The sequence below is a fragment of the Heterocephalus glaber genome, unplaced genomic scaffold (assembly GCF_053883595.1).
Source record: "Heterocephalus glaber isolate CG9 unplaced genomic scaffold, H.glaber_assembly_v1.0 deba00001610, whole genome shotgun sequence".
Lineage (NCBI taxonomy): Eukaryota > Metazoa > Chordata > Mammalia > Rodentia > Bathyergidae > Heterocephalus > Heterocephalus glaber.
Genome location: NW_028258381.1, coordinates 39,839,180 through 39,865,960, shown reverse-complemented (window position 1 = coordinate 39,865,960; position 26,781 = coordinate 39,839,180). Strand labels below are relative to the sequence as shown.

The window sequence follows — 26,781 nt, the reverse complement described above, 5'->3', positions numbered from 1 at the left end:
TTTGTTACCATAACATTTTTTTAAAAAGAGAGCAGGTGGCCAGTGGACCACAGGTTGGATGTGTCTGGTAGATCAAAGAGAAGAAAGTCAAAATTTTTCCCTTTTTAAAATTAGTATGTTTGTTATACAGAATAAATATATCCTCATCATGGGGAGTTCATACATATACATTTCACATCTTGATCCTTTTTGCTTCTTTTTCCCCTCACTCCCTCCTGTCTTTCCCATCCCTAGAATCCTTTTCCATCTCCATATATGCCCTTGCCACTTCCTGAAACAGTTCTGGAAGTCCCCTTTTCTTAGTGTAAAACTATGGTGAATTCTGCTGCCTAATGTCATCCAATGAAAAAGCAGGCTTGTGGGCCGGGGATTTAGCTCAGTGGTACCGTGCCTTCCTCGAAAGCGCAAGGTCCTGAGTTCGAGCCCCGGTACCAAAGAGAAAGAGAAAGCAGGCTTGTGTAAACATAACAGTATATCCTCATCCACTTTATTCACCAGATCTTCCCCAAAGTTAAGATAACTATGAAGGATAAATGTTTTGAATTGATTCAGGACATAGAGGCAGCCACAACAGCGAAACCAAAGACATTAATGAAAAGGGGCTTCCAGAGCTGCTGCAGAGAGTGGCAGGAATGATGAGATAAATGTATTTGAAGTGAGGAGGGTATTTTGAGGGAGGTTAATGGCAATGTGTCTTTTACTACAATAAATGTTTAAAATTTAAACATTCACTATTTATACATTATACAGTGTAGATTTCACTGAGAAGCTACTTGGGACTTTAAAGATGTGTGGTCATGATACCATTCTACATCTGTAGAAGAGGTTTTCCCATGTCCTATCTCATTAGTGTTTCTGCTGTTAAGCAGCCAAAGCTCAGAGAGGAGAAGCATCTGGCCAAGGGCCACACAGCTCGGTGCAGTTGAGTCTAGACTTGGGCCCCGCACGGGGAGCTCACAGGCATCTGCTCTTTTTGTCACCTGAGGATGCAGTGTGCAGCAGAGGACCCAGTGCCTACCACTTCAGAGATCATCCCCCACTCACCTGGTTTGGGATCATCTTCTCTGTGACTTGGTCACCTTGTTCAGACTGGATCTCCCTCACAATGAAGCCCTCCTTTTCATCTTTGACCCAGCAGGACCTCTTGATGGCATAGGGCTTGTTTATGGCTTCAAGCCTCTCCTTGCTGGGAGGTGCCAGGAAGGGCATATGGCCCCCATTGTACCCACCAGGCATGGTGGCTTGTCTGCAGGAGGAGCAGGAAGGAACCTAGGGCAGGAAGCAGGACTTCTGGGATGCTAAGGGGAAAGGCCTGGGACAGGCTGCAGAGGCTGGTAGACAAGCTGGAGCAGAATGTCTTGACAGGGACAGAGCTTGCTTCTCTTATGTCCTTGGGATGTACAAGTGCTACTAGGTCTTCATAATAAAGGAGAAGAAATATGCTAATAATGGCTCACAGCTGTGTAACACTCAACAACACAAAATGCTTCAGCATCTTGCATGTCCTGTGTTCCTCACACTAGGGCTGAAAGGTAATGATCAGAAAGCCCATTTTTATGGAAAAGACTAGGGCCAGGAGAGGTTAAAGCAAAGGTGTTTAACTAAGGTCCAGGAAATGGGAGATGAAAACAATGACCATTTGGCTTTCCCTTTCCTTCAGGCATGAAGAGAGACCACATGCCACAGTAGTTCCAGCCCAGCTAAAGGCTTGTTCCTACACACACTACAGATATTCATTCCCCTTTTACTTCAGAGTGGAACAAACATCTCAAAATATTGTTTATGCTCATCTCAACATTGAGATTATAGTCTCATCGGATCCTCAGTTGGATGTTATATTTAAATCTGTTCAGGACAAAGGACATTTGATATTACGATATTGCAAATTCATTTTAATGTTCCAATAGCAGTATTTCATTTGTTTTCGTTTGTTGTCCTATGTGTTTGACTTTATGCACTTTAAAGTACTACCAACAGTACCTGACTTGTGATGGTTCAGCCATAATGGTGGTTCAGCTTATGATTTTCTGACTTTAGGACATACAAAAGCATATTCAAGGTTATTTTGCTTTTTACTTTCAATCCAGTAGTCAATAAATCACAGTGAGTTTATTATAAAGCAGGCTTTGTGTTAGATGGTTGTGTCCCACTGTAGGCCACTGTATGTGTTCTGAGCATGTATAGAGTGGGCTAGGGCTAGGAGACCAGGCATATTAAATGGGTTTTCTGGAACCCCAGCTCTCTGGGGGGCTGAGGCAGGAGGGTTAGAAGTCCAAGCCCAGCCTAGGCAATTTAGTGACTTGGCATGACCCTGTCTCAAAATAAAAAATAAAAAGATCTGGGGACACAGCTCTACACAGAGGCTCTGGGTTCGATCCTCAGTGTTACAAAAAGAGATGATTAATATTTTAAACATTTTCAGTTCATGACGGGTCTGTCAGGATGTTAGCCCATTGTAAACTGAGTAGTATGTGTAATTTGAACAGGAATCCATCAGCTCTACCAGATGCCACATAGGTCCCTGATACAAAATGATTGCCGGGTCGATGATTATCGCTCCGAAAACAAGGCTGGGCTGACGTCAAGACTGGAGTTCTCCATCTCCAAAATCCAGACAGTTTCTCCAGGAAGGAGGGGAACTAAGGGCTCAGAGGAACAAGAAGAGAAGTCGGGGGCCTCTCTATTTTTGTCTTGGGAATGAAAAACCTTCTTGAAGTTTTGGGAAGGACGTGGTTCTGAATCTCTTTGCCTACAGTTCTGTTCTTAAGGCCAAGAATGCAGCCTCCATCTTTAAATAACCCTATGGGGATGTCTCCAAGGAGGCTGAGTCAGGACAGACAAGGCGTGGAGGCCAGGCCAGACACTCCTCTCCTAATCCTCCTGTGGAGCCTGGAGCCTGATCCCACACCTCCAACACGGGGTCATTGCCCAGAAAATGAGCCTAAGAGGCAGAGGGCCAGGGCAGGGGCTTATAATTTAGTGGGCTGTAGATCCCTCTGGCCATCTGGTGGTGATCATGGTCCGATGGACAAAATGTTTGAAATTCAGGTAATAAAATACATAGGGTTACCAAGGAAACACAAGACATTATAACATCATGATTAATAAAATATTTAAAATGCATGACACAGCCAGTCATCTTTGTGGCTTTTTACAAATATACCCAACTCATAATCTAGCAGCAGGTCTAATAAACACTGTCACTCTATGGCAAAAATTAGAACTAGTCATATTTTGACATGACTGCAACAGTTGTAATATGATAAGGAAGTAGTGACTTCCATTACAGAGCAAGTTGCTGAGACTGCTGTAAGACTGTGATTTGTTGCCTGCATTATAATGGGAAGGATGATACATTTCATTTAAAAGTAGTGGCAATAGCTGGGCATACACGCCTGTAATCCCAGTCCTGGGGAAGTTGAGGCAAGAGGATTGCTACAAGTTCAAGGCCAGCCTGGGCTATATAGTGAGTTCAAAGCCAGCCTGAACTACACAGTGAGACCCTGTCTCAACAAAAGTAGTGAAAATCATGATGGAATTGTTTTCCCATTGTAGACCCTGAAGCGCCAGGTTAAGAATTGCCTAAGCCCGCCCATGTCTGTCATGAGGAACAAAGTCCTGGCTTCTATTGATAGCTTTGAGTAGCTTTCGTCCAGCCTCCAGGAGACCTACTTTGTGTTTAGCTGTGCCTCAAGTCATCTTGGGCAGCTCAGTTGCCTTCCTGGAGCTTCTCTCTTCTCATTCCCCTTCTAGAAGCTAACATTATTCAACATAAACTTACCAATTGGATTATCTTTTGGTTGTCTAGCTTCTCTGGTTCTGCTTAACACTGATGGAAGTCACTGGGGAGATGAGACCAAAATCCACACAGAAAGAAAATGCAAATATCAACAAAGTCTGATTAAGATACTCTAACTTGTCATCAAGACAAAACATCTGCCCACCTCTGGGGTCTGGATTCCTTTTCAATTGTTCTAATGGGGGGAGTAGAGGTAAAATATTCCTCTTTCTTTATACCAACCAGGCTGTTTCTATTTAAAAAGAAAACCTGTGGTTCTGCTATGAACCACAAAATAAGATACTCTTGCTGTTGTCCCCTAGGGCACAGAGCCCTCCAGCCAGGCACTGCCCTTGGGGGATGCTCAGGTCTCCAAAACCAGGCTCCATCCCTTTCAGTGGCCACACCCTTCTCATCCATCATGACCCCTCCCCATGCAGACCACTCTGGTCCCCCTAGGTAAAAGCTCTTCTCAGGGTATCTCTGATAACCAAGATCTGTTTTTTAAAATCACAAACCACAGAAGGGAAAATATGTAGCTCATGGAATTTGAAAGCTAAATGCATCCTCAGAGGGAAAAGATGCTTTCCAGGACCTCAAGTAGTACAGGAAAAGGGGCTGATCTGGGTTGGAATCCAGTTTGCTTGGATCTCACCGTGGATGCTGTGTGAGCCCCAGCAGCTTTTTGCAGCTATCTATGAATCTGAACCCCCAGTGGATGTGCAGCACAGGTTGCTTGGAGGATGGAATGACATGCTGCCTCCGTAGTCCCTGGGGCAGGCAGGTGCTCACGAAATGCCCATTTTTGCTCACCTCTCATCTTGACATCCACTTTCCTCAGGGGTCTTCTGAGTCTTTGCAGCACAACCTCTCCATTCCCATCCCAGCCACTGGGCCTGCGGTACTTACCTGAGAGCATACTGGGAAGACTGCATGTCCAGGCCGGGGATTTAGTTCAGTGGTTCCGGTGCCTGCCTTGCAAGCACAAGGTCCCAAGTTCGATCCCCGGTACCAAAAAAATAAATTAAAAAAAAAAAAAAAAAGACTGCGTGTCCAGCCAGCCCAGGCATTCCCTTTTATACCTGCCCGAAGGTCTGAGCTAGTGAAACCTTAGAAAAGACAAGAGGTCCTTAGGGCTCTGGGGTTAGGGTTAGGATGAGTTTCGCTGGTAAAGTTCAAGCTGGGACTGCACTCAGGAGGGGCTGGCTCTCAGAGGGCGCCGCCTGGGTCGACCCTGGCAGCCTTTGGTGGGGATGAGTGTCTCGTTGATGACCCTGTTAGCCTGGACTTCACTCTTCATGACGCCCATGACCCCCTCCAGCCCCACAGACAGGAGCCATGTGACGTCATGGTGCAGGGTCAGGCTCAGCGCCCAGTCCCTGCCTCTGAACTCCTCTGTGGCCTCCTGGGCACTGTGTGGCCTGGAGCAAGTCCCGTGCCCTCCAGTCCTTCCTGCTTCATCTGTGAAGTGGGGCGCTTGGATGGCGGCCTCTAGGGGTTCTCTGTGCTCTTCTCAAGTGTGGAGAGGATCCCTGGGTCTACACCTGGAGGAGGCTTCTCTTGGCATCAGCCATCGCCCCGTCTCCACCCCTCAAGTCCCCAGTGCATTCTTTTCCCCCCTTGGAGTAAAATTTACATGACTTAAAGTTAACCAATTTACACAAGCAATTCAGTGGCATTAGTACATTTATAGCGTTGTATGACCACCACCTCAGTCTAGCTTCATGGCATTTTCATCAGCCTCAAAGGAAACCTCGTACCCATTAAACAGTTTCTTCCTAGTCCCTGGGACCCTCCAATCTGCTTTCTGACTCTGCATTTGCCTGTTCTGGACATTTCATATAAGTAGGATGTACAATAAGTGGTCTTTTGTGTATGGCTTTTCTTGTTTAGCATGTTTTCAAAGTTCATCCATGTTGAAGCATGTACCAAGACTTCTTTCTTCTATATGGCTGAATAATAAATAATCCACTGTGTGGATAGACCTATATGAATAAGAGTTTCTTTTCTTTTCATTTCTTTCTTTGCTTCCTTCCTAACTTCTATTTATTTATTTATTTTATTTTTTATTTTTTGCAGAACTGAGGATTGAACCCGAGGCCTTCATACTGTGCTACATCCCCAACTCTTTTTAAAAGTTTTACATTTTGAGACAGGGTCTCACTAAGTCACTAAGTTGCCCAGGCTGGGCTTAAATTTGCAGTTCTCCTGCCTCAGCCTCCTAAAATACTGGAATTACAGGCATGTGCCACTATGCCCCATTTTGATAGCAATTTCTTTATCTAGTCATCGGTTGATGGACATTTGGATTGTTTTGGCTAATGTGAATAATTCAACTGTGAACAGACATGTACATGTATTTATTTGAGCACCCATTTTCAGTCCTTTTGGATGTTTACCTAGGAGTGGAATTGCTGGATTATATGGTAATTCTGTTCCACTTCTTGAGGTAAACCACACTGTTTTCCACAAAAATGGAATCATTTTTCATTCCCACCAGCAATTAAGAAGGTTTCCAATTTCTCCACACTCTAGCCAATACATACTATTGTTCCTTTTCTTTTAAAAAAATTTTACAACCAAACTAGTAGGTGTGGAGAGGTATCTTATTGTGATTTTTATTTACCTTTCCCTAATGATGAGTGATATTTAGGATCTTTTCATAAGCTGCTTTGTGCATCTTCTTTGGAGAAAGGTCTCTTTGAGTCTTTTTGTTGCTGTCGTTTCTTTTCTCTTTTTTTTGGTACTAGACGTTGTACCCAGGATTTTCACACTGAGCTGCATCTCTAGCCCTTTTTTATTGTTTTAAATTTTGAAACAGGGTTTTGTTAAGTCACTAAGTTTCCCTGGAACATACCATTCTCCTGCCTCAGCCTCCCAGAGTGCTGGAATCACAGGTTTGCACCACCACGTCTGGCCCTTTGCTCACTTTTAAATTAGGTTGCTGGTCTTTCTATTGTTGAGTTGTAAGTCTGCTTTACATATATCCAATACTAGACCTTTATCAAATACAGTGTATGATTTGCAAATATTTTCTCCCATTCTCTAGGCTTTTTCCACCTTCTTGATATCTTCCAATGCAAAGTTAATTTTGGTGATGTCCAGTTTATCTACATTTTCTCTTGTCATTGTGCCTTCATTGTCACATTTAAGAAAACACTGCCAAAGTCAAGGTCTTGAAGATTTGCCTGTGTGTCTTCTTCTAAGTGTTGTATGGGTTTTGCTTTTATACTTTGATTGTTGATCCCATGATTTGTTCTTAAAAGAAAAAGGAACCACCTGACAACAGAGCTGATTTTCTTGTTTTATCTTTCTAGGTTTGAGAAGCAGCTATTTTAAACCCAAAAGACCTTTTATATGTACTTATAAATACTTTTCAAATGTTTTCAGTTATCACCTGACCCTTGTAGCAAACTCTTTAAATGTTTATTATTGTATTCCAACATCTGGAATCTAGCAATGAAGAATCATATTCATAAGCAATCATGGCACTGACCTGTTACCAAGCAGCTACTCTGCCTGAAAATTTAACATGAGTCTCATTTCTCCCAGGCTGTGCCTCAGTTTCCCCAAAGGTAAAATAAGATGTTGGCTGAGATGGACTCCAAACTTGGCTCTTGTCAGTTGTTGGGCTTGGGGAGCCCAGAGCTTTGAGGTGCTATTCCCCCAAGTGTGATCACCTAAAACAGGGTTGGTTTTTGTTTTTGTGTTTGTTTTGTGGTGCTAGAGATGGAATCTAGGGTTTTGCTCGTGCTAGGCAAGTGCTCTGCTACTGAGTAGTACTCCAGCCCGACAGGGTTATGTTTAATATCTTTTGCAGGAGAACTTTTCATGGGCAGATGCATATGGGCTGGTTCATAAACAGAAAAAAGTAGAGGATCTCTGAGTAAGTCAGGGGAGGAGGCTTGGTCTCACATGGTCCTCCTTGGCCTTTGAGGACAGTGCCCAGACATCCAGGAGAGGATGGGGGGTGGGGGTGAGTTCATTCTCAGGACACCCTCCACCTAGCTCGGGCCCCAGGGTGCTTCCTGCTTATTCCCACATAGTCACCAGCCTCTGGGTCAGCAGGACAGAAGCCAGTGGGAAGAAAAAGGACCCTGCCCCACTGTGGTCCTGGGAAGGGACATTCCCAGGCAGGAGCACAAGGTTATCTTCTAGCCCCAGTCCAGGTCCTACAGGAAAGAGCACACTCCAGTGGGGTTGCTGCTTGGAGTGTAATGAAGAGACACCTTCCTGAGGAGAGCCAAGGTTAAGGAAAGCTGACGGGGGATGGTGAGGCACTGCCTGGACAGGTGACCAGGTCTGGCTGCAGGAAAAGCTATGACCCTCAGGGGCGCAGAGCAGCTACTGCCTAGCCAGACCCAGTAGCAGCCAGGGAGTTTCTTGCTCTCCCCCCAGCTCACCCATCTGCTCCTCACATCTCCCATGCCAAACCCACCCAGAAGCAGAGAGCAGGGACTCGGAGAGGTGGCTGGGGAAGGTCAGACTCTGAGAACACATGGCAAGGTGACCAAGGGTGGCAAATGGACCTGGAGCACATGCAGGGTCCAGTGTGGCAAGAGTCGGCCCCTTGATCTTCCATTCTCTCCCCTTCCTCCTCCACTTCTTTGTTCTCCTCCTCCTAGTGGTTTGAGCTTCGAATTGGGGTACTTTAATGGCCAGAATCCCAGAAATCTCCATGGGAGAAAATGTGCTCTTCTGCAGAAAGCCCTCAAAGAACCTGTCAGGTGATGACGACCTCCCAAGAGCAGGTGGGTACAGGCACTGCTCTCTCTCTGCCTTTGGAAACAGAAGTGGGTAGAGCCACTGACTGAAGGTGTGGGGAGGTCCACGGTGTTCTGTGGAAAGCAAGTAGACTTGAATCTGCCGGGGAGAATTCCCTGGAGTCATAGTTGGTGTTGGTACAAGAATAATAACAAAGGGGTCTGGTGTTCATTAGTTCTTTTGGATCCTTCCCACACCCTGCAGAGGTGGATGGGGCTGGTGAGTCCTGGCCTCTTTTTAGCTCACAGGCACAGAGAGTTGAAGCAATTTGTTCAGAAACACACAACGAGTCCTCATCTGGTATGCGACATCATTGTTCTTCCTAGCATCTCATCACCCAGCAGTGTTTTATTGACATGCTAGATCATTTCTTGGCAGTTTCGCTCTTTAAAATATAAGCATATAGAGGGCAGTGGTTTGCAAAATCAAACCTCTCTTTCTTTCTTTCTTTCTTTCTTTCTTTCTTTCTTTCTTTCTTTCTTTCTTTCTTTCTGGTGCTACTGGGAATTAAACCCAGAGGCATTCTATCACTGAGCAACATCCCCAGTTCTTTTCTTTTTAATGTTGAAACAGAGTTTCACTAAGTTACCTAGGTGAGACTTGAATTTTCGATCCTCCTGCCTCAGCCTCCCAACATGCTGAGATTATAGGCATGCACCCCTGTGTCCAGTGCCAAACTCCTTTTCCTTCTATATATACGCACTGACTAGATATGTAGAGGCATTTCCCCCATCAAGACATGCTCTCTTCTCTGCGGGCACTAACTGGGAATTCTGTAATGCAGCTCGGCTGTAACAGCCCTTCACTAAAGGCTCAGTCCTTGAGACTGCTCCCCGACTTCCAATGCCCCACACAAGCAGAAGGTGCCCTGGTTACCCACAACTTCTGTTCCTCTTGGCTACAAATCAGAGATTCCACGATCCCCTTCTTGGTTTGGATAATTTGCAGCTGTAACTCAAAGAATTTGGAAAAACAGTTTACATATTATTGGCTTTTTTTCCCCCAGTGCTGGTGATTAACCCAAGGCCTTCACACTGAGCTGCATCCTCAGCCCTTTTTCATTTTGAGGCAGGGTCTCACTAACTGGTTTAGTTTCCCAGGCCAGACTCAAACTTTCCATCCTCCTCTGTCAGCCTCCCAGAGTGCTGGGATTATAAGCATGTGTCACCACACACAGCCCCTATTGCTGATTTATTACAAAAGCTAAGAGCCAGAAGAGAAGACACATCAGGTGAGGTTCAGAAGGGTTTGAGCACAGGGGCTTCAGTTCTTTTTTTTGGTACCAGGGATTGAACTCGGGACCTTGCGCTTTCGAGGCAGGCGGCAGAACCACTGAGCTAAATCCCTGGCCCCTAATAAATTGTTGAGAACATTTCATTGGCAGTAGAATATTTTTATTTTTTTGGTACCAGGAATCGAACTCAAGTCCTTGTGTTTGGGAGGCAGGCGGCGGCACCACTGAGCTAAATCCCTGGAGCTTCAGTTCTGTAGGGTTGGGCATGTGAATGTTCTTGATCACCAGCTGGGAAGCTCTCTGCACCCTGTAGTTCAGGGATTTTCATGAGGCTTCATCACATAGCAGGATGGATTATTTACTCAATCTCCAGCCCTCCTCCCTTCCCAGAGCATGGGGGTAGAAGCCAGAGGTTACAGGTTTCTAATCTCAGTGTGGACTCCGTCCAGGAGCTCACCACCAGTTGCCTCATTAGAACAAAAGATGTTCCTGTCCCCAGGAAATCACAAGGGATTTAGGAGCATTGTGTTGGGAACCAAGGTGGAAGACCAAATTAGAGAACAAAAGATGCATCTGGCACTCTTAGCCCTCAAGAATTGACAAGGGGAGAGAAGCTCAGCCGGTCCCAGCACCTGGAAGGAAGCTCCCTGCCTCCATCCCAGGCTCCTAGGGCAGAGAAGCTCAGCTGGTCCCAAAACCCGGAAGGAAGTTCGCCCACTGCCATCCCAGGCTCCTAGGGCAGAGAAGGTGAGCCAGACCCAGCACCCAGAAGGAAGCTCCCCCGCTGCCATCTCAAGCTCCTAGGGCAGAGAAGGTGAGCCGCGTGGGCGCCAGAAGCACCCCCTCCCGTGGAAATGAGAAGACATGTAAACAAGCCTCAAAAACAGATTTCTGGATCACCTACAGCAACCCCAAAGGGAAACGAGATGGAACAATCTGATACTCAACCACCTGGACTCTCTGAACTAGCAACAAAAGAGGATCTGGGAAAAATGAAATCAGAAATAATTACTCAGATAACAGCAAAGATTTTGCTCATGGTGCAAGACATGATTAATAAATCTAGAGAGGACACAGATAAAAAAATAGAGGATCTGAGGAACATGATGGAATCCCAACATAGGAAACAAATGGAATCCATAAAACAGATACAAGATTTCCAAGAGATTAAAAACTCCATCAAAAGTCTGCACAGCAGAATGAACCAATGTGAGGATAGAATTTCAGATATAGAAGATAAGATTGCAATTAGTGAGGAGGAAAAGAAAAATTGCTTTAAAATTGTTAGGGAACATGAGAAATCAATCCAGCAGCTGCTAGACGATGCAAAGAAGAATAACATAAGACTGACTGGAGTCAATGAAGAAGGAGGAGAGAGTGCAGATGACATAAAAAAACTCTTCACAGAAGTGATGGCAGAAAACTTCCAAAGGAGGGGAAAAGAACTTGACATACAGATAAGTGACGCATATAGGATTCCAGCTAGCCTTAATCAAAAAGAATCTACACATAGGCATATAATAGTTAGGATTCCAGAAATCCAACAGAAGAACAAAATTCTACAAGCAGTGAGAGAAAAGAAACAAATCACATAAAAAGGAAAGCCCATCAGAACCACAGCAGACTTCTCAATGCAAACCCTCAAGTCAAGAAGAGCTTGGAGCGATGTATTTCAAGCCCTAAAGGAAAGCAGCCTCCAACCCAGATTGATGTACCCTGCAAAACTGTCTTTCAAAATTGATGGAGAAATAAGATGCTTTCATGATAAAGAGCACCTCAGGAACTTCATGAATAACAAACCGGCACTCCAAAAAATTTTAGGCAATACCCTAGGAAAAGACAATGAGGATCACAACCCCAGGAAACCCAGCAGAATGAATCCATTGGGCGTGACAAATTAAACGCAAAGGGGGAGAATCCAACAACAAAAAAGTCATGACAAGGCTTTTAAAACTTTTAACTTCATCTCCCTAATGAGTGTATAATTCAATCTTATTATTGTACTGATTAGTATTTTTCTGATTCTAGAGTTGCACACCATTCCTTGTGCTATACTGGCTATTTATCATCTTCTTACGTCTACATTTTAATTGGGTTGCCTATTAATGAGCTCTAAGAATTCTTTATATATTATGGTCATAGGTTATATGTATTGTAAATATGGTCTGTTTAAGGACTACTTTTCATTTTAATGATGTCATTTAAAGTTCTAAATTTTCATGAGACCTCATTTATCAATTTTTTTCTTTTATACATCATGTTTTTTGTATCCTAGGTAGTTCTTGCCTACCCTGAATTCATAAATATTTTCCCTTATAATTTCTTCTTAAAGTTTTATACTTTTAGGCTTTCTTATTTAGGTTCATAGATCCCTTCAAGTTATTTTCATGTATGGAAAAAAAGGGTTGAGGTTAAGTTTTTATGTACGGATACCAGGTGTTCTAGTGCTGTTTGCTGAAAACACTATCTCTTCCTCGGCTCTTGAATTGAGTTTATATTCTATAAAATACTAATGTTAAATAATCTTTCAAAACTCAGTGGACCATATATGTGTGGTTCTATTTCTAGATTCTCTGTTTTATTCCAGTGATCTATATGTCTTTCCTTACACCAACACTGCCTTGATTACTGTAGCTTTAGAAGAAGTCTTAAAATTGGATGCTAAACGTCTTCCAACACTGTTTTTGTTTTTGTTTTTGGCTTTTCTGGGTCCTTTGTACTCCTACATAACTTTTAAATTTCACTGTCCAGTTCTTCATTTATAGCAAGTATACACAGACCTGAATTTTTATATATACCTTGTGTTTTCTAATCCTGCTAAATTCAAGTACAAGTTCTAGGGGCTCCTAGAGATTCCTTAGTATTTTCTCTGTAGATGATCATTTCATCTACATATAAAGATTTTGCTTCTGCCATGCCAATCCTATCCTAGTTGTGCCATTTTATTGCCAGACTATTTTGGTGGGGACTAGGTTTCAAAGTTTAATGGACAGATAAAGAGTAAGCATATCTGCCCTTGTTCCCCACCTTAAGGAGAAAGCACTGTATCTTCTCCATTCATACAAGGCGTTCGCGCTGGAAGTATGGAGTACATGTCTTTAATTTGTTGAGAAGTACCTGTTCTACTTCTAGGCTTCTGATAGCTTTTACCATGAACAGCTGTAGAATTTGGTCCAATACGTTTTCTCCAACTAGTGACAGGATCATATGGCTTTTTCCTTTCCTCTGTTTAAATGATGACTTTTAGGGGTGGATCTTCCAATGCTGAGCCAACACTGCCATCCCAATAACAAAACCACTTTCTACATACTGCCAGATCTGACTTCCAATAGTTTTTTTTTTTGTATTAAATTCTTTTTTTGGTACATTGTAGGTATACAACACAATTACATTTCTCATTGGGAATTGTACCTTTATATAATGCATCTTGGTTCTTATTTTTTCCCCATTCCTAGCCCTCCCTTCACGCCCTCCACCCTTCCCTATTTACAAAGACTTTATTTCCATTTTTTCCATTTCTCAGCATTTTTTCCTTTCCCTTCTTTCCTTTCCCCTGTGCCTCCCACTACCCCTACCCCTTTGGACCTTTTCTTCCTATTTTACATTATCAATTATTCATTCTAATAATTGGTACATTTTAGGTATACAATATAATGACATTCATCATTGGAAATTTGCACCTTTACATAGTCTCTCTTGATTCTTGTTTTTCACCCTTGCCCAGCCCTCCCTTCAACCCCTCCAGACCTCCTTATTTACAAAAATTTTGTTCCTATTTTTCCATTTTCTCATATTAATCCCATTCCCTCCTATTCTTTCCCCTAGCCCTCCCACTTTCTTCCCCTTTGCCCCATTTCTTCCTATTTCACATGACCTTCCAATAGTTTGTTTTGTTAAACAAATTTCTATCTATGTTCATACTTTTTTCTTCTATTATCTTTATCCAGTTTTAGGATTAGCACAATGTTGAGTTCCTAAAACGAGGGGAGAAGTGTTCCTTCTTTTTTCTGCTTTAATTGTTTGGTATAATTTATCAGTTAAAATGTTTATGAGCCTGCTGTTGTCATATAGGTAGGTTTTCAAGCTAGGCATATACTTTCTTTAATAGGTGCTATTCAAATTTTATATTTCCTCCAGAGTTAGTTTCATTAATTTGTCTTCCAAGGTACTTCTTAGAAGTTGTCAAATTTATTTCAAAAAAGATTTTTGTAATATGCTTTCTATATCCTTTTAAATTCTATAAAATCTGTGATAATGTCTCCTAGATCTTAATATTGTAATTTTAAAAATGTATAACTGATATTGTGTAACAGGAAGAAAAGGTCTAAACCACCAGGGGAATTGGGAGGCGTAGGGGAAGGGAAAAAAGGGAAAGGAAAAAATATGAAAAGAGGAAAAAAAATGGAAACAAGGTCTTTGCAAATAGGGAAGGGTGGAGGGGTTGAAGGGAGGGCAGGGGAAGGGGAAAAAAATAAGAACCAAGATACTTCTGTAAAGGTACAAGATCCCAATGATGAATGTAACTGTATTTTATACTGAAAATGTACCAATAAACTTAATGGGGAAAAAAAAAAAAGAATTGACAAGGGTTTCAGGAGCTCTGTGCTAGCCCCTGAGGGCAGAGATCAAATAAATATTTCTTACCATGTTACCCCTGATCTCTTTACCGAAAGGCAGTAGAATGTGATGATCCAGAACTTGGACTCTGCAGCCATTTCCCTGGGTTTAGGCCCCAGCTTTACCTACTTACTAGCTCTGCGACCACTCTGCACCTCAATTTTCTTGTCTATAAAATGGGGATGACAATGGTACTTACCAAATAGGATTGTTATGAGAATTACATAAATTTACATAAGTGAAGGGCCTGGTACCCACGAGCCCGTAAATGTGTATTGAGTGAATGAAAGGCCAATCCATGTGACGGAGACAGTGACTGAGTGCTGTGTTCAGTCTGGGCAGTGGTCAAGATGGGGATTGTTCTTGGAATCCACATCCAGAAATCCTGGACTTGGCATATGCAGAGGTTGGCTCCCCATGCCCCTTCCTTTCCTCAGTTCTTTGTTCAACTCTGTACCAGTTTCTCTGCAAGAAACTAGCAAAGATATAAAATTGGATGCTCTCTCCCGCTTTGAGGAGTTTGCATGGTCCCTCTTGGCCTCCAGAAGGGAAACGAAGAGCTGAATCAGCCTAGGGAGGGCAGACGAAATTTGAACGTAAATGTGGCAGGGCAGGCTGTGATCAATCCTGAGTCCTCATCCACTCTGCCATGCTGGGACCGTGGCCCCAGACTTTGGATCAAACTGAGTTCTCAGTAAATGTGTGTCGAAGTAAATCGGACCAAATTGGGAAATCAGAGCCAGAGATGTCCTATGTGTGCCAGGCCCCAGTCTGGGAGCAAGGGCTCCTAGAGTAGCCCCCTTTTCTATGAATTAAAGAGGTGGCTGTGCACTGTTGTACTCGCTGAGGGCACAGCAGTGAAGAAGGAGAGGAAGAAGGAGAAGGAGAAGGAGAAGGAGAAGGAGAACCCAAACAAACAAAAAAACCCAGACACATCCTGCCTTCAGGGGCTTCCATTCTAGAGCAGTGAGATGGACAGTGAACAAACTGGACAGGCTGTCAGGAGGAGTAGATGCCTCAGGGAACAGTGCTTTGGGGAAGGGGTTAGGAGTCCTGAGAAGGCACTATGAGCTTAAACAGGGCTCTCTGAGAGGCTCACGTGTGGGTAGAGACTGGGTGGAAGCAGGTAGGGAGGCATGAAGAGACCTGGAGCAAAGCCAACAGCGTGTACAAAGGCCCTGGGGCTGGGTGGGCCATGGGCACTGAAGGAACAGCAGGGAAGTAGGGTAGCTGGGGCTGAGAGGACTACAGGCAAGGTGGAGGGTGGGAAGATGCTCGAGTTAGTGCGTGCTCTTGGTGGGCATTTGAGCAGAGCTATGGTGTGATCTGCCTCCTGCTGTCCTGGGCACAGTCGGGCTGGCATCCTGATCAGGAAGACCCTTCCAGATTGGGCCACATGGAGCCCAGGCCTTGGACCTGGGGTTCTATCCTCAGTGCTTCCCCCCCATCTGGGGAGACAGTTCCAGTGGGTCCTGACACCAGGCTGCAGACATACCAATGACCCCTGCCTCTTAGAATAGGCCTGAAAATCCCAACTGTTAGAGAGAACAGGGCTCTGTAGCAGAGGTGTATACCAGAGTCTCCTCAGGAACTTAGTGGGATGCAGATTGTGCAAACTCAGAATCTGTAGGTGTGAGGTCTCAGGAATCTGCATTTTCACAAGTTCCCGGTGGTCCTCACTTTTGGTCATCCCGACAGGTGATCACTGGAAAATCCCTGATGAGTTTCACAGCTGTGGAGAAGTCATTTGGCCTCCACGTTTTCAACTACTCAGCCACGTCATGGGGACATGGCCTTTTGGGGAGAGTTCTAGAGATAATGTATCTCAAATATAGTTGGTACTCAATAAATGATACTTATCATTTTTATTATATTTTGTTATTATAAAACTCTCTCTTTCCTCTAGTCTGTCTCCTGGAACACCGTCCATTTTTCTAGTATGATGGGGAAACGTTGTTCCTAGATGTTGATTAACTGGATTGAAGTTGCAGCTCAACCACAGAGCCAGGAGGTAAAGTCTTTCAAACCCCTGGGTTGCTGCCTGCTCAGAGGCCCCAACCTATTCAGGAAACCCTGCCTGGTGCCAGCACCTCTGAGCTGGCTTTCCAGGGAAGTGAGCAGAGGGCAAAGCATTCAGGAAGCTACTGTAGGGCATCAAACAAACAATGAGAATGAAAAGTTGAAAGCAACCTAACTGTCCATCCAGAAGGGATTAGTTGAATAAAAGGTGGTATCTTTGTACAATGGAGCAGTTTTTGAACTGAGGATGTAGATTGATATTGATTGACATGCAACAAAGGCCCGCAACATTATTGTTGAGGTTTACAAACAAGGTTCTAGGGCAACTCAAATCCATTTTTGCAAAATGGAGCTTCTGAGGCCACTGAGAACCTGACCAGGAGAGCTTACCTGAAAGGATGTTGAGCCAGGTGAGCCACTGATTAGCTCTGTGTGGTGGACTTTCAGAAAACTTCTTTGAACTTATCAGTGTTGCTTGAAGTTTTGTTTTTTTTTCAATGAGGACTGTTTTTATTATATGAAATTATTTGTAATGAAAAAGTGGAAACAAATACCAGTTGACGCCAAGAGGCACCCCTTGATTTTCCACCCCCGGTGGTGGTGGGAGGGTCTTGGCTGCAGGCTCCAGAAGGCGCATTCTCAGCTGCTGTTTGCCACTGTGGAGGAAGGAGGAAGGGGATCAGTGCCTTCCTGGGGGGGATACAGATGAAGCCTGCCAGGTGCACTGTGTGCTCCTTGAAGACCAAACATGGACCCAGAGCCTGGGCCTGGAAGTAGCCTCTTGCCCCAGAGGCCCTTGGAATTCTGTAGGGCCATCTCAGGGAGAGGAGAGCCCGAGCAGTGGCCGCTGAAACCTTCCTTGCTGGCTGTGAAATGGAACATGGGCCCTAGGATAGGCTCCTGCACACAGAAGGCTCCTGACGTGGGGCTGAGAGGAACCTAGGGCCCGACTAAGGGCTTCTCCAAGGTCAGCCCAGCTGAAAGAGTCTCTGTTTCCAAGCCAATCGGATGTTTCCTGGTGATGTGAATTCTATGGGGCCCCAGAAACCTGGCAGTCAGGCTGCTGAAGACAGACTTATCCAGGTACACAGATGCCTCATGTCATATAGATAGCTAGACAGAGAGAACACCAAAAAATGTGTGCACACTTCAGGAAAAGAGGAACTGAAGTGTGTATACATTTTTTTGGCAGACTCTGTATATACTGTTCAGACTTCTATCTCAATTTGATTTTACTTGGGACTAAAGTGCCATTTTCATTTTATTATCTGGAAAGCATCTAAATCTAACCTTGAAAATATTCAAAGAAAGTAGGTTTTCTTTTTTCAGTTCAGTACTGGAGATTGACTGACCCCAGGGTTTTTACTGTTTGTTTATTTGAGTTAAAGCAGCATGAGGTCCACTCTAGGAGTCAAGCAGAAGTGAATGCCATGCTCTTGGACTTTCCAGCCTCTGAACCAAGAGCCAAAGTCTTGGGTATTCTGTTACAGGTCTAGGCTCTTCTAGATGCCCCTTTCCTCCTTCCCTGACCCTCTATGTCAGGCTGCAGCCTCAGGGCTGGAGAGAAGGAACCATGGTCTGTTCAGGAGAACCATCATATTGTAAATGACCTTTCTTTTTATCATGATGCTCTGTGAAGTCAGTTTGGGCAAGAAAATCAATTCTGCCTCATCCACCTTCTCAGTCTCATTCGTTTTCTGCATATGACAAGACAAACTGGGGTGGCCTTGAGTCATGGAAGAAGCCAGGTCCTGTCACTGTCACCCCAACCCCAGGAAGGCAGACTTCTGTGCCCTTGAATTTCCATTCCCTTAGAGCAGCGTTAAGAGTGCTGTGTAGAAAGAGACCATCTTCCTTCTCCTCCCCAGCACATCTCCCTGGAACTGTGCAAAAGCTTCACATTGAGCTCTTGGGTTCCCATGGGCTTCCTCCATTGCCGTCAGCTGATACCTGAAATCAAACAGAGTCCATTATCCAGGGCGGCAGGAGGTGCCCTGCCCACCATTTGTCCTCGGGCTGGCATGTTTGTGGGCAAGAAGGGTGAATTAATGAAAGGATGAACACCCCCTCCATGCTGCCCACCAGGAGCATGTCTCCAACAGGCTCATCCCTGTGCTGCCTCAGTCCCTCGGGCTCCCCCTGCCTGCAGAGGACTAGGGAAAGGAGGATCTCTCAGGTCTGTCTTCTCTTCCTCTCCCTTAAATGTATTTGTGTGTTGCCCAAGCTGGACAACTGCCCATTCCTCAAACATGATCTCTTATCCAGTTTTCTGACACTAGGGACATCTACCAAGACCACCTGTCCCCAGAACATCCTACCTGCTAAAATCTACAAGTCCTGGAAAAACTGTTGACCTTGGCCCTTGGCCCAGTGATCGATCGATACCCCCCCCCCCCCCGTGCTTTGGATCTCTTTTGATTTTTTTTTTGTGGTACTTTGGATCTAACTCAGATATCTTCTACCACTGAGCTACACTCCCAACCTTTTTAATTTTATTTATTTATTTTTTAATTTTGAGATAGGGCCTTGCTAAGTTGCCCAGGTGGAACTTGAATTTTCAGTCCTCCTGCCTCAGCCTCCCAGAGTGCTGGCGTTACAGACGTGCGCCACCATGCCCAGCTTTTGTGTATCTTTTAAGGAACTTACAGTGGTCCATCTGAGTCTCAATTTGGTTTTTAAAAATGCTGATGGAGCCTAGAACCAGTGTGTATAGGCACCAATGCTACAGATGTGGACCAGTCACAACAGCTGGACAAGGAGGCCAGGCAGTGGCAGAAAGCATGAAAGCTGGTGATGCCCAGAGAGGTTACAGAGGCAGGACAGAGGGGAGCTGCTGGCCCAGAGGAGTTGGCAAGGAGGTAATACAAAGGACGAGCAGTGCTACACAGGCTGGGCAGGGACGGAAGGGCATCCCAGGTGCAGTGACAGGCCTGGGCAGAGGTGGGAGTGAGGTCAAGGATGGCCAGCACCATCCCATGGCTTCTCATCCTAGGCTCTGCACTCGCCTGTCATCCCAGTACTCTGGGAAACGGAGGCAGAAGGATCAGAAGTTTGAGCCAGCCTGGGCAGTTTAGTGACTTGGTGAGGCCCTGAGTCAAAATTTAAAATTCAGAAAAGGGCTGAGCATGTAGCTCAGTGCACAGTCCCTGTGTTCACTTCCCAGTGTGTATATGTATAAAAGCCCTGAGTTCTAGAACCTGGCTTGCTATTCACTGTGGAAGCTCACTTCCCCTCCCTGAGCTCCACTTCATGGCAAACCAGTTCAAGGACCCCTGTTGGACATCCAAATCCATGGATGCTCAAGTCCATTACATAAAATGGTGTAGTACTTTCACGTAACCTGCATACATCCTCCAGATATTTTAAATCATCTCTAGAGGACTTATAAGGCCCGATACAATGTTAATGCTATGTGAATTGTGGTTACTATTTAGGGAATAACAAGGGAAAAATCTGTGCATGTTCAATGAAGATGCACTTAAAAAATATTTTCAACCTGTGTTTGGTTGAATCGTTGGATGTAGAGGACCCACTGTAATATCAGTCTCATGAGGTTGTTAAATAGCTGGAGGGATGAGAGTGGACAAAACCTTATCTGATTATTATTAGAGACTAGTTGCTCAAGCCTAGGTAGCTGTGAGTTGTAATAAATTATTGTTTGTTTTTGAAGTATTGGGAATTGAACTCAAGGCCTTGTGACTATTAGCCAAGTGCTCTCCCACTGAGGTAAATCCCCAGCCCAAGTGCTAAATTCTTTGGCAGCAGGGACCGTGTTTGGGTCAGCCCCGTACCTCCAGGGGCCAGCACAGAGAGGTGCTCAGTACCTGCCCTCAGATGGAGCCTGGTCATAGTCCAGCTCCTGGGGTCAGAGGGCATCAGGAGAAAGTCACATGTGACCCTGGACCCTGGGCCTCATCTATGTTTCTGCTCTTCAGAGACCTCAGGGAGAAGTAGATGCTATACACCATTCCATGGCCTGAAAAGAACACACTTGGAGCAAGCTGGTAGGTGAGAAACTGGGATTCGGTGTGGTGAACTGGCTTATAAATTAAAATAGGCTCTTAGGAAATAGCTATCATCACATTGAAGGGTTTAGATTCTGATTTTATGGGGGCAGATCCCCGTAAAACAGACCTGGTTTCCTTTATCTATCTTCCCTCATAACCCTCCTTTTCCTTTCCTTTATAATCCTTTTTCTTCCTATCTCTTGGTTCTGTACCAGTTGGCATCCACCAGTAATTAGCTTCTAAATTAGCTTCTCAAAGGCCAGCATCCTGAGAAGTCAAATGTCCCCCATGGACACACCCACACTCTCTCCCAGGAGCCAGGTGTCGACAAGCTGTGTGTGTCAGGAGCCGGTGGATTCCCAACGACTGACCTCAAGCCCAAAGTCTTGCCTGATTCCCCTGAGGAATTATGACATCAACTCTACACTTCAGGGTTTTTTTAGAAAGACATCTTTTTATATTAATAACATGATTAAATAGGTATTTATATGTTAATGACTAATGATATACCAAGTGGGAGGTGATAGGAGCAGGGATATGTGCCACAGGGGCGAAGCAGGGGTGTAGGAGATTTTAAAACAGTTTTTAAAAGTCAGCAGAAATCATTCAGCCTTTTTGCTGCCCTGGTCTGACAATGAAGAACAATGTCAAGGATAATATTCCTCCCTGCTGGGGAGGATCGTCCTGGCCCACACCCCAGTTTGAGATGTCACTGTAAATAACAGCATTAATGAGACTACAGAAACATGGAAATATGATTTGTTGTTTTTAAAGGAAGAAATCAAAAGGTAGGAAATTCTAACACAGGCTATAGCACGGATGAACTATGAATACATCAGACTGAGTGAAATAAACCCGACACAGAGGACAAACGTCGTAGGATTCTACTTGTATGAGGTCCCTAGAGTAGTCAGATTTGTAGAGACAGAAAGTAGAACAGTGGGGACCAGGAGCAGGGGAGAGATGGGAAGTTGGTGTTTGACGAGAAGAAACTTCAGCTTGAGAAGATGGAACAGTTCTGCAGATGGATGGTGGTGATGGCTGCATAACAATGGGAATGGGCTTAATGTGCTTAAAAATGGTGAACTGCGTGTGTGATTACCACTGTCAAAGGAAGGGGGATGGGGCATGGTGCTGCACGCCTGTGATCCTAGCACTTGGGAGACGGAGGCAGGAGGATGGAAGTGAGATTGAAGCCGGCCCAAGCTACACAGTGAGATCCTGTCTCAAAAAAAAAGAAAAAGGAGGGTGGTTAGGCACAATCCTTGTACCAGACATAATGCACCAGTGAAGAAGGGCCACACAGACCTGCCCTTCTTTCATCATGTGACCTTAGACAATTCACATTGGTGTCAACAGCCTCAGTTGCCTGCTCTGTCAAGTGAACTGTTAATTTCTACAGCATCAGACGAGCCATGCTGTTTAAATAAACCCATCCAGGGAATTCATTCTGGAGAACGTAATGTAAGAGTTTGTTGGGGCAGAAGTGTCTTCAGACTGGTGAGCAGGTGGCCCCCCGGAAGTCAGCTAGGAGCAGAGGCTAGGGGACCTGAGGAGCCAATGCAGGGGATTCCTTTTGACTCCTCTGATTGCATTCAAAGTTTCTTCCCTCCTGCTTTACCTGAGACCTTCAGGTAGCTACTGCTGAGGTTAGCTGATTGGATTTGTTCAAAGGGCCTGGGCAGGATGCTGGGCTTGGGGGAGATCCAAACTGCTTCCCACCACACAGCCGAGCACAGCGTGGATGGTAGAGGGAGTGCAGCTGGTCCTCAGACGCCATCACACAGTTTGGGGCAGAAGGAGAGCCTGGCACCGGGCCAGCGTGGGCACTTACATAAGGAACAGTGACTTCCTGCAAAGAGAATAAAAACATCAACAAGACAGGCAACACCCCTCCCCTTGTGGAGCTTACATTTTAGTACAGGATGTGGAAAGCCTATAAGGAAGTAAATTTTTGGTATTTCAAATGGTAATAAGTGCAGCCAGGGAGAAAAATGAAACACAGTCACATGAGGATGCCAGAGTTTGGGTGAAGTATGGTTTGAGGCAAGGAGAGTCTCTAACAAGACAGCATTTGATCTGAGCCCTGGAGGAAGTGGGGGGAGAAAGACTGTGCCAGGTACAGGCTACAGGAGGTGCAAAGGCCCTGAGGCAGGCATGAGGCTAATGGGACTGAGGGACAGGGTGGTGGGAGATGAGGTCAGAAGGAGCAGGACGGGGTGGAGAGAGCATCAAGGGCCTGGTAGGGGTTGTCTGGACATTGGGAGCCCTGGCCAAGCAGCAGCAAAGGGGTACAATCTGACTTAAATGGCTACAAGATCCTCCCACTGGGAGCAGGAAATAGCCTAAGGGGCGTCTGCCCGGCGAGGATGGCTGTTAGGAGTGGAGAGAGATGCCCTGGCACCTGGGTTGCTGCTGGTGGTGGGAAGGTCCATCTGTGCTCCTGTCTGGAAGGGTAGGAACCAAGTCATTCGTTTGGTGTTCCACTGTCAGGATCTGACACACAGAGGGGACTCCGAGTATTTCTTAGCTATGTACCTGCAAATTTGTTCCTGTTTCTCTTCACAATGAAGAAAACCTATTCTCACACTACTCAAGCTCCTTACCTGTCTTGGGAGTCAGTGCTTATTAACTGTTCAGTGGTAGCTTGAAGCCTGATACCTAGTTTTGGGGCAAAGGTCTCTGAACCAAGCTGTACCTTGGGAGCCTTAGACGTCCAGGATGCAAACCCTTTGCTAGGGAGAGATGCGCCTCCTCCACAGATTATCTAAGGGCCTCACAGGGCGCAGCTGAAGGGGCTGAAGGACCAGGTGCCTCCAAGGTATTCACTCAGACATGAGAATTGGGACCCAGGCTTCGCACCTCAGCCGATTCATCAGTCTTTGGGCCCAGGTGACTGGTGTTCAAAGCTCCCCAAGTGATTCCAGTGTGCATCTAGGCCTGAGAACCATTGGCTTCCATTGAAACCAGTTTCGGGGGAAGGACCAAGGGCCCCGAAACACCTGCTGTGTGTGGAGCGCATTTAAGGCCAACCCAGGGGCTAGAGGCCACAGCCGTCTGCCTGGTGAGTAAAGAGTGGGTGGGAGCTTGTCAGGCTGTGTGCATGTTGTGTGCATGTGTTGGGGCTCCTGGAGTGACTCTCTGAGGCCTTACGTCTGGATACTGATTGACCGGCCACCTTGCTTTTATCTTGGTGGTGAGCCAGGCAGCTGTCTGGGGCCTCTGCAGGGGTTATTGTCACCTTGCTCTTAACAAGAGAGGCAACTTTCAGGGCCCTCCCCAAAGCCAGGCAGCCCGAGCCAAAATAGGCTGCTGTCTCTCCTTGTTTTTGTTTTTTGATACTGAGTATTGAACTTCGACAGTTCAAACTGAGCACCATTACCAGCCCTTTTATTTACTTTTTATTTTGACAGAGTCTTGCTAAGTTGTTCAGGCTGGGCTCAAATTTGAGATCTCCTGCCTCAGCCTCCCAGAGTGCTGGGATTACAGGGTGCTTTATCTCATTCTGGAAGTTAGCCTTGACCTTGGCTTGTTTTGGGGGTGGGTAAGGAGAAAGTGGCAGTTGCTGGGTGTCTGTAAACGCTGCTGTGGGCTCCTAGGGTTCCTGGAGCGAGTCTGTCCCGCAGCAGGCAGTAGATCCCACACCCTGGGGAGCAGCTTGTGTTCCCTTGCAATGTGGTATTCCTCGAGACCCTCACCTGTGGGAACGGTCTACATGACTCAGCCCTGCCAAGAAGCTCTCCCACAGCCTTGGAGGTCTCACCACCCAGAGGAGGCCTGGCTTCTTGCCTGGGTAGTATTTGCTTCCCCTCTGAGGAGCCCCGGAGGAGGCCCTGGCTGTGTGTTTCCCAGCATCGAGCCTGGTGTCTGGAACTCACAGGGCATCTTTCCCATGCTGGAGGAACCCCTCGGCTGCTCCCTCCTGTCCCTGGGTAGCCCCACCCTCCATGTGCCCACCTTTACCTAGCACCAGATTGTGGACTGAGGCACTTTTTGGGCACTGGGAACCCTCAAACTCTCTTTCCTGGGGAATAAGCCTCACTCCTCCAATCCCATGGGGAGCTTTTTTTGTTGGTGGTATTTTGTTTGTTTTGTTTCAGTCCTGGGGATTGAACCCAGGGCCTTTGCAATGAGCTACATCCACAGCCTTTTATTATTTATTTATTTATTGGTACTGAGGATCGAACTCGGATCCTTGCGCTTGTGAGGCAGCTTTTATTTTTTATTTTGAGACAGTGTTTCACTAGATTGCTAAGTTTGCCCAGGCTGGGCTCAAGCTTTTGATCCTTCTGCCTCAGCCTCCCATAGTGCTGGGATCACAGGCGTGTGTTACCACCAATGTGTGGTTTTAGCTTATAAAAGAAAGTACAAGAGGCATTCAATATTATAAAATAAGCTTCATGTTCAATGATTCTGCCCAACCTCAGGCTAATGTGAATATTTGGAGCACATCAAAGGTAGGCTAGGCTAAATTCTGATGTTTGATAAGCATTAAATATATTTTTACTTGTAATATTTTCAACTCATGGGTTTATTCAGACATGATCCCATTATAAGTTAAGGAGTATTATATTTACATTTTATAAACTGTGTATGCTTTAAAATCTCAATAAAAACAACCCACCACAGTTTTATATATGCCACCTCCTGGATGGTATTTTAATCTAAAATGGTTCTTGGTTCATGAAAGATGATCACAGTAAAGCTCAGCTAGATTTAGAACAGTACAGAAAAGACAAAAAAGACCTGAAATGTCCAAGTCACTGAAAGTAACTCAGTGCCACTGAAAAGACTTGGAAGTCCCCTGTGTCCTCTTTCCGGAAAGGATTAGAAGAACAAGAGGAACTTGAGAATCTTGGGTGACTTCAAGTACAGCCAAGGTCCTTTGGTTGGTCCTCTGCCATGGGTCTCCCAGTGTGGGGCAGCAGCAGAGCTGACCCAGAGTTTGGGGTAGAGGATAAAGGAAGTCCCTATGTAGGTGGCATTGTAGCTGGATCTCAAACGCTGGAGAACTGATGAAGCAAGGTTCTGATTTATTTTGTGCATAACTTGAAACCTCTAACTCAGCACTCTGTTAATGCTGGTAGGAATGGCAGGGCAGCCAGCTCTACTGGGTGCTACAAATAGCAACCCTAGGGAAAGGAATCGTATTTTGAGCTGTGGCTAGAGAAGCTTGTGAAGGCCAGGGTTGACTTAGCAGTGGTTTTGAAGAATGTCTCTATAGGAAGTGACCTGGCTAAGTCTGTGACTTTCAAATAACTACCAGATGTGCCAGGCAAGGAGAAGACCCCCTCTGATCTGAAGTCAAGCTCTCTCTGCTTCTTATCATATATTTGGTTTGGGGGAAGGTAGCAAATATCTGAACCCCTGTATCCACTGCCAAGGCTCCATCCAGCCAAGCCTTCTAGGAAGTGGCAGGGAGATGAATGCCTACCTTGGCGATGGTCCTAGATCTAGGTGCTACCTTGGGTCTTCCCAGAAACAGAAGTCTGTCTTTGTATCCAACCAGCCTCTTGTTTGTGTACATCCAGGGATTCTCATTAACTGAGTAAATAGGTAAAACATAGCAATGAGGTGGCAGCACATAGCAGAGTATTTCACAAGTGGACTCCATTTTTCCCATTGCGTTAAAACTTTCCCTATTTCCTCATTTTCTTTTTCACTTTCCCTGTTTTCCAACAGCTCTCCCCCTATGTCGGGGCCACCCGCAGTGGTGACCTCCTGTCTTCCTAATCAGACCTTGTTCCAGATTTGTCACAGATTATTGGCTGCCAGGTTTAGAGGTGGAAAGATGGATGTCCTGTCTCAGCAGAAACCCTGGGTCTAGCACAGCAGCTGTGGAGACTTTGGCGGGTAGCGTGAGATGACTCTTCTATCCGTAGTGCTGGTGTTGCTCCATCTCACCCTCAACCCAGCATTCTTGGCACAGAATAAATATGTTCTGGCCATTACTCCCTAAAACAGATTCGTGACTCTACTGCAGATTTCTAAAACACTGTATGTTTTAACTCTTGGAGATCTAGGAGATAGATTCTCATTTAAACCTGAGTCTGATTCCACGTGGTGATCCCCTTGACCCTCGTTATTATGGCAACTAGAGAGCTAGTTCTGGGGATGGTGTTTTAAAGGATCCCATAGTCACTAGTAGTGCTTTTTGTCGTGAAAAGCAACTTTTCTTTATAGGAAGAATTTGAAATTAAACATAGATAACATTAGACTTCATTAGTTTCTGATCTGACCTGGGAATACTGAGATTGTCTTGCAACTGACTTCTCTCCCCTTCCAGATGTGCTGCTGAGAGTAGACCTTGAACTTTGAATAAGTTGAAAGCCTGAGGTTGTCTTAGGCCAAATTCTATGAAA

The 26,781-nt window shown here is 45.3% G+C and overlaps 2 protein-coding genes across 8 annotated transcripts in view; one reads left to right on the top strand and one right to left on the bottom strand.

Annotated features, from left to right (window-relative positions):
• Myh16 (myosin heavy chain 16) overlaps positions 1-1,236 on the bottom strand; it is a 58,586-nt gene extending 57,350 nt beyond the window's left edge. Inside the window, 1 exon segment of the mRNA XM_087195947.1 lies at positions 1,045-1,236. Coding sequence (XP_087052073.1) covers positions 1,045-1,236 — 192 coding nt within the window.
• Positions 1-26,781, top strand: part of Kpna7 (karyopherin subunit alpha 7) — a 127,750-nt gene that overhangs the window by 72,432 nt on the left and 28,537 nt on the right. For 3 of the 7 annotated variants that reach the window (XM_087195909.1, XM_087195910.1, XM_087195906.1), the window contains 2 exons: positions 16,300-16,404; positions 20,348-20,416. The exons of 2 other annotated variants lie outside the window; for them this stretch is intronic. The gene's annotated coding sequence lies outside the window, so the exon portion shown is untranslated. Of the gene's footprint in view, positions 1-16,299; positions 16,405-20,347; positions 20,417-23,388; positions 23,484-26,781 lie in introns of those variants that run through there. 2 more of the 7 variants (XM_087195907.1, XM_021254793.2) reach the window with 2 other exon arrangements.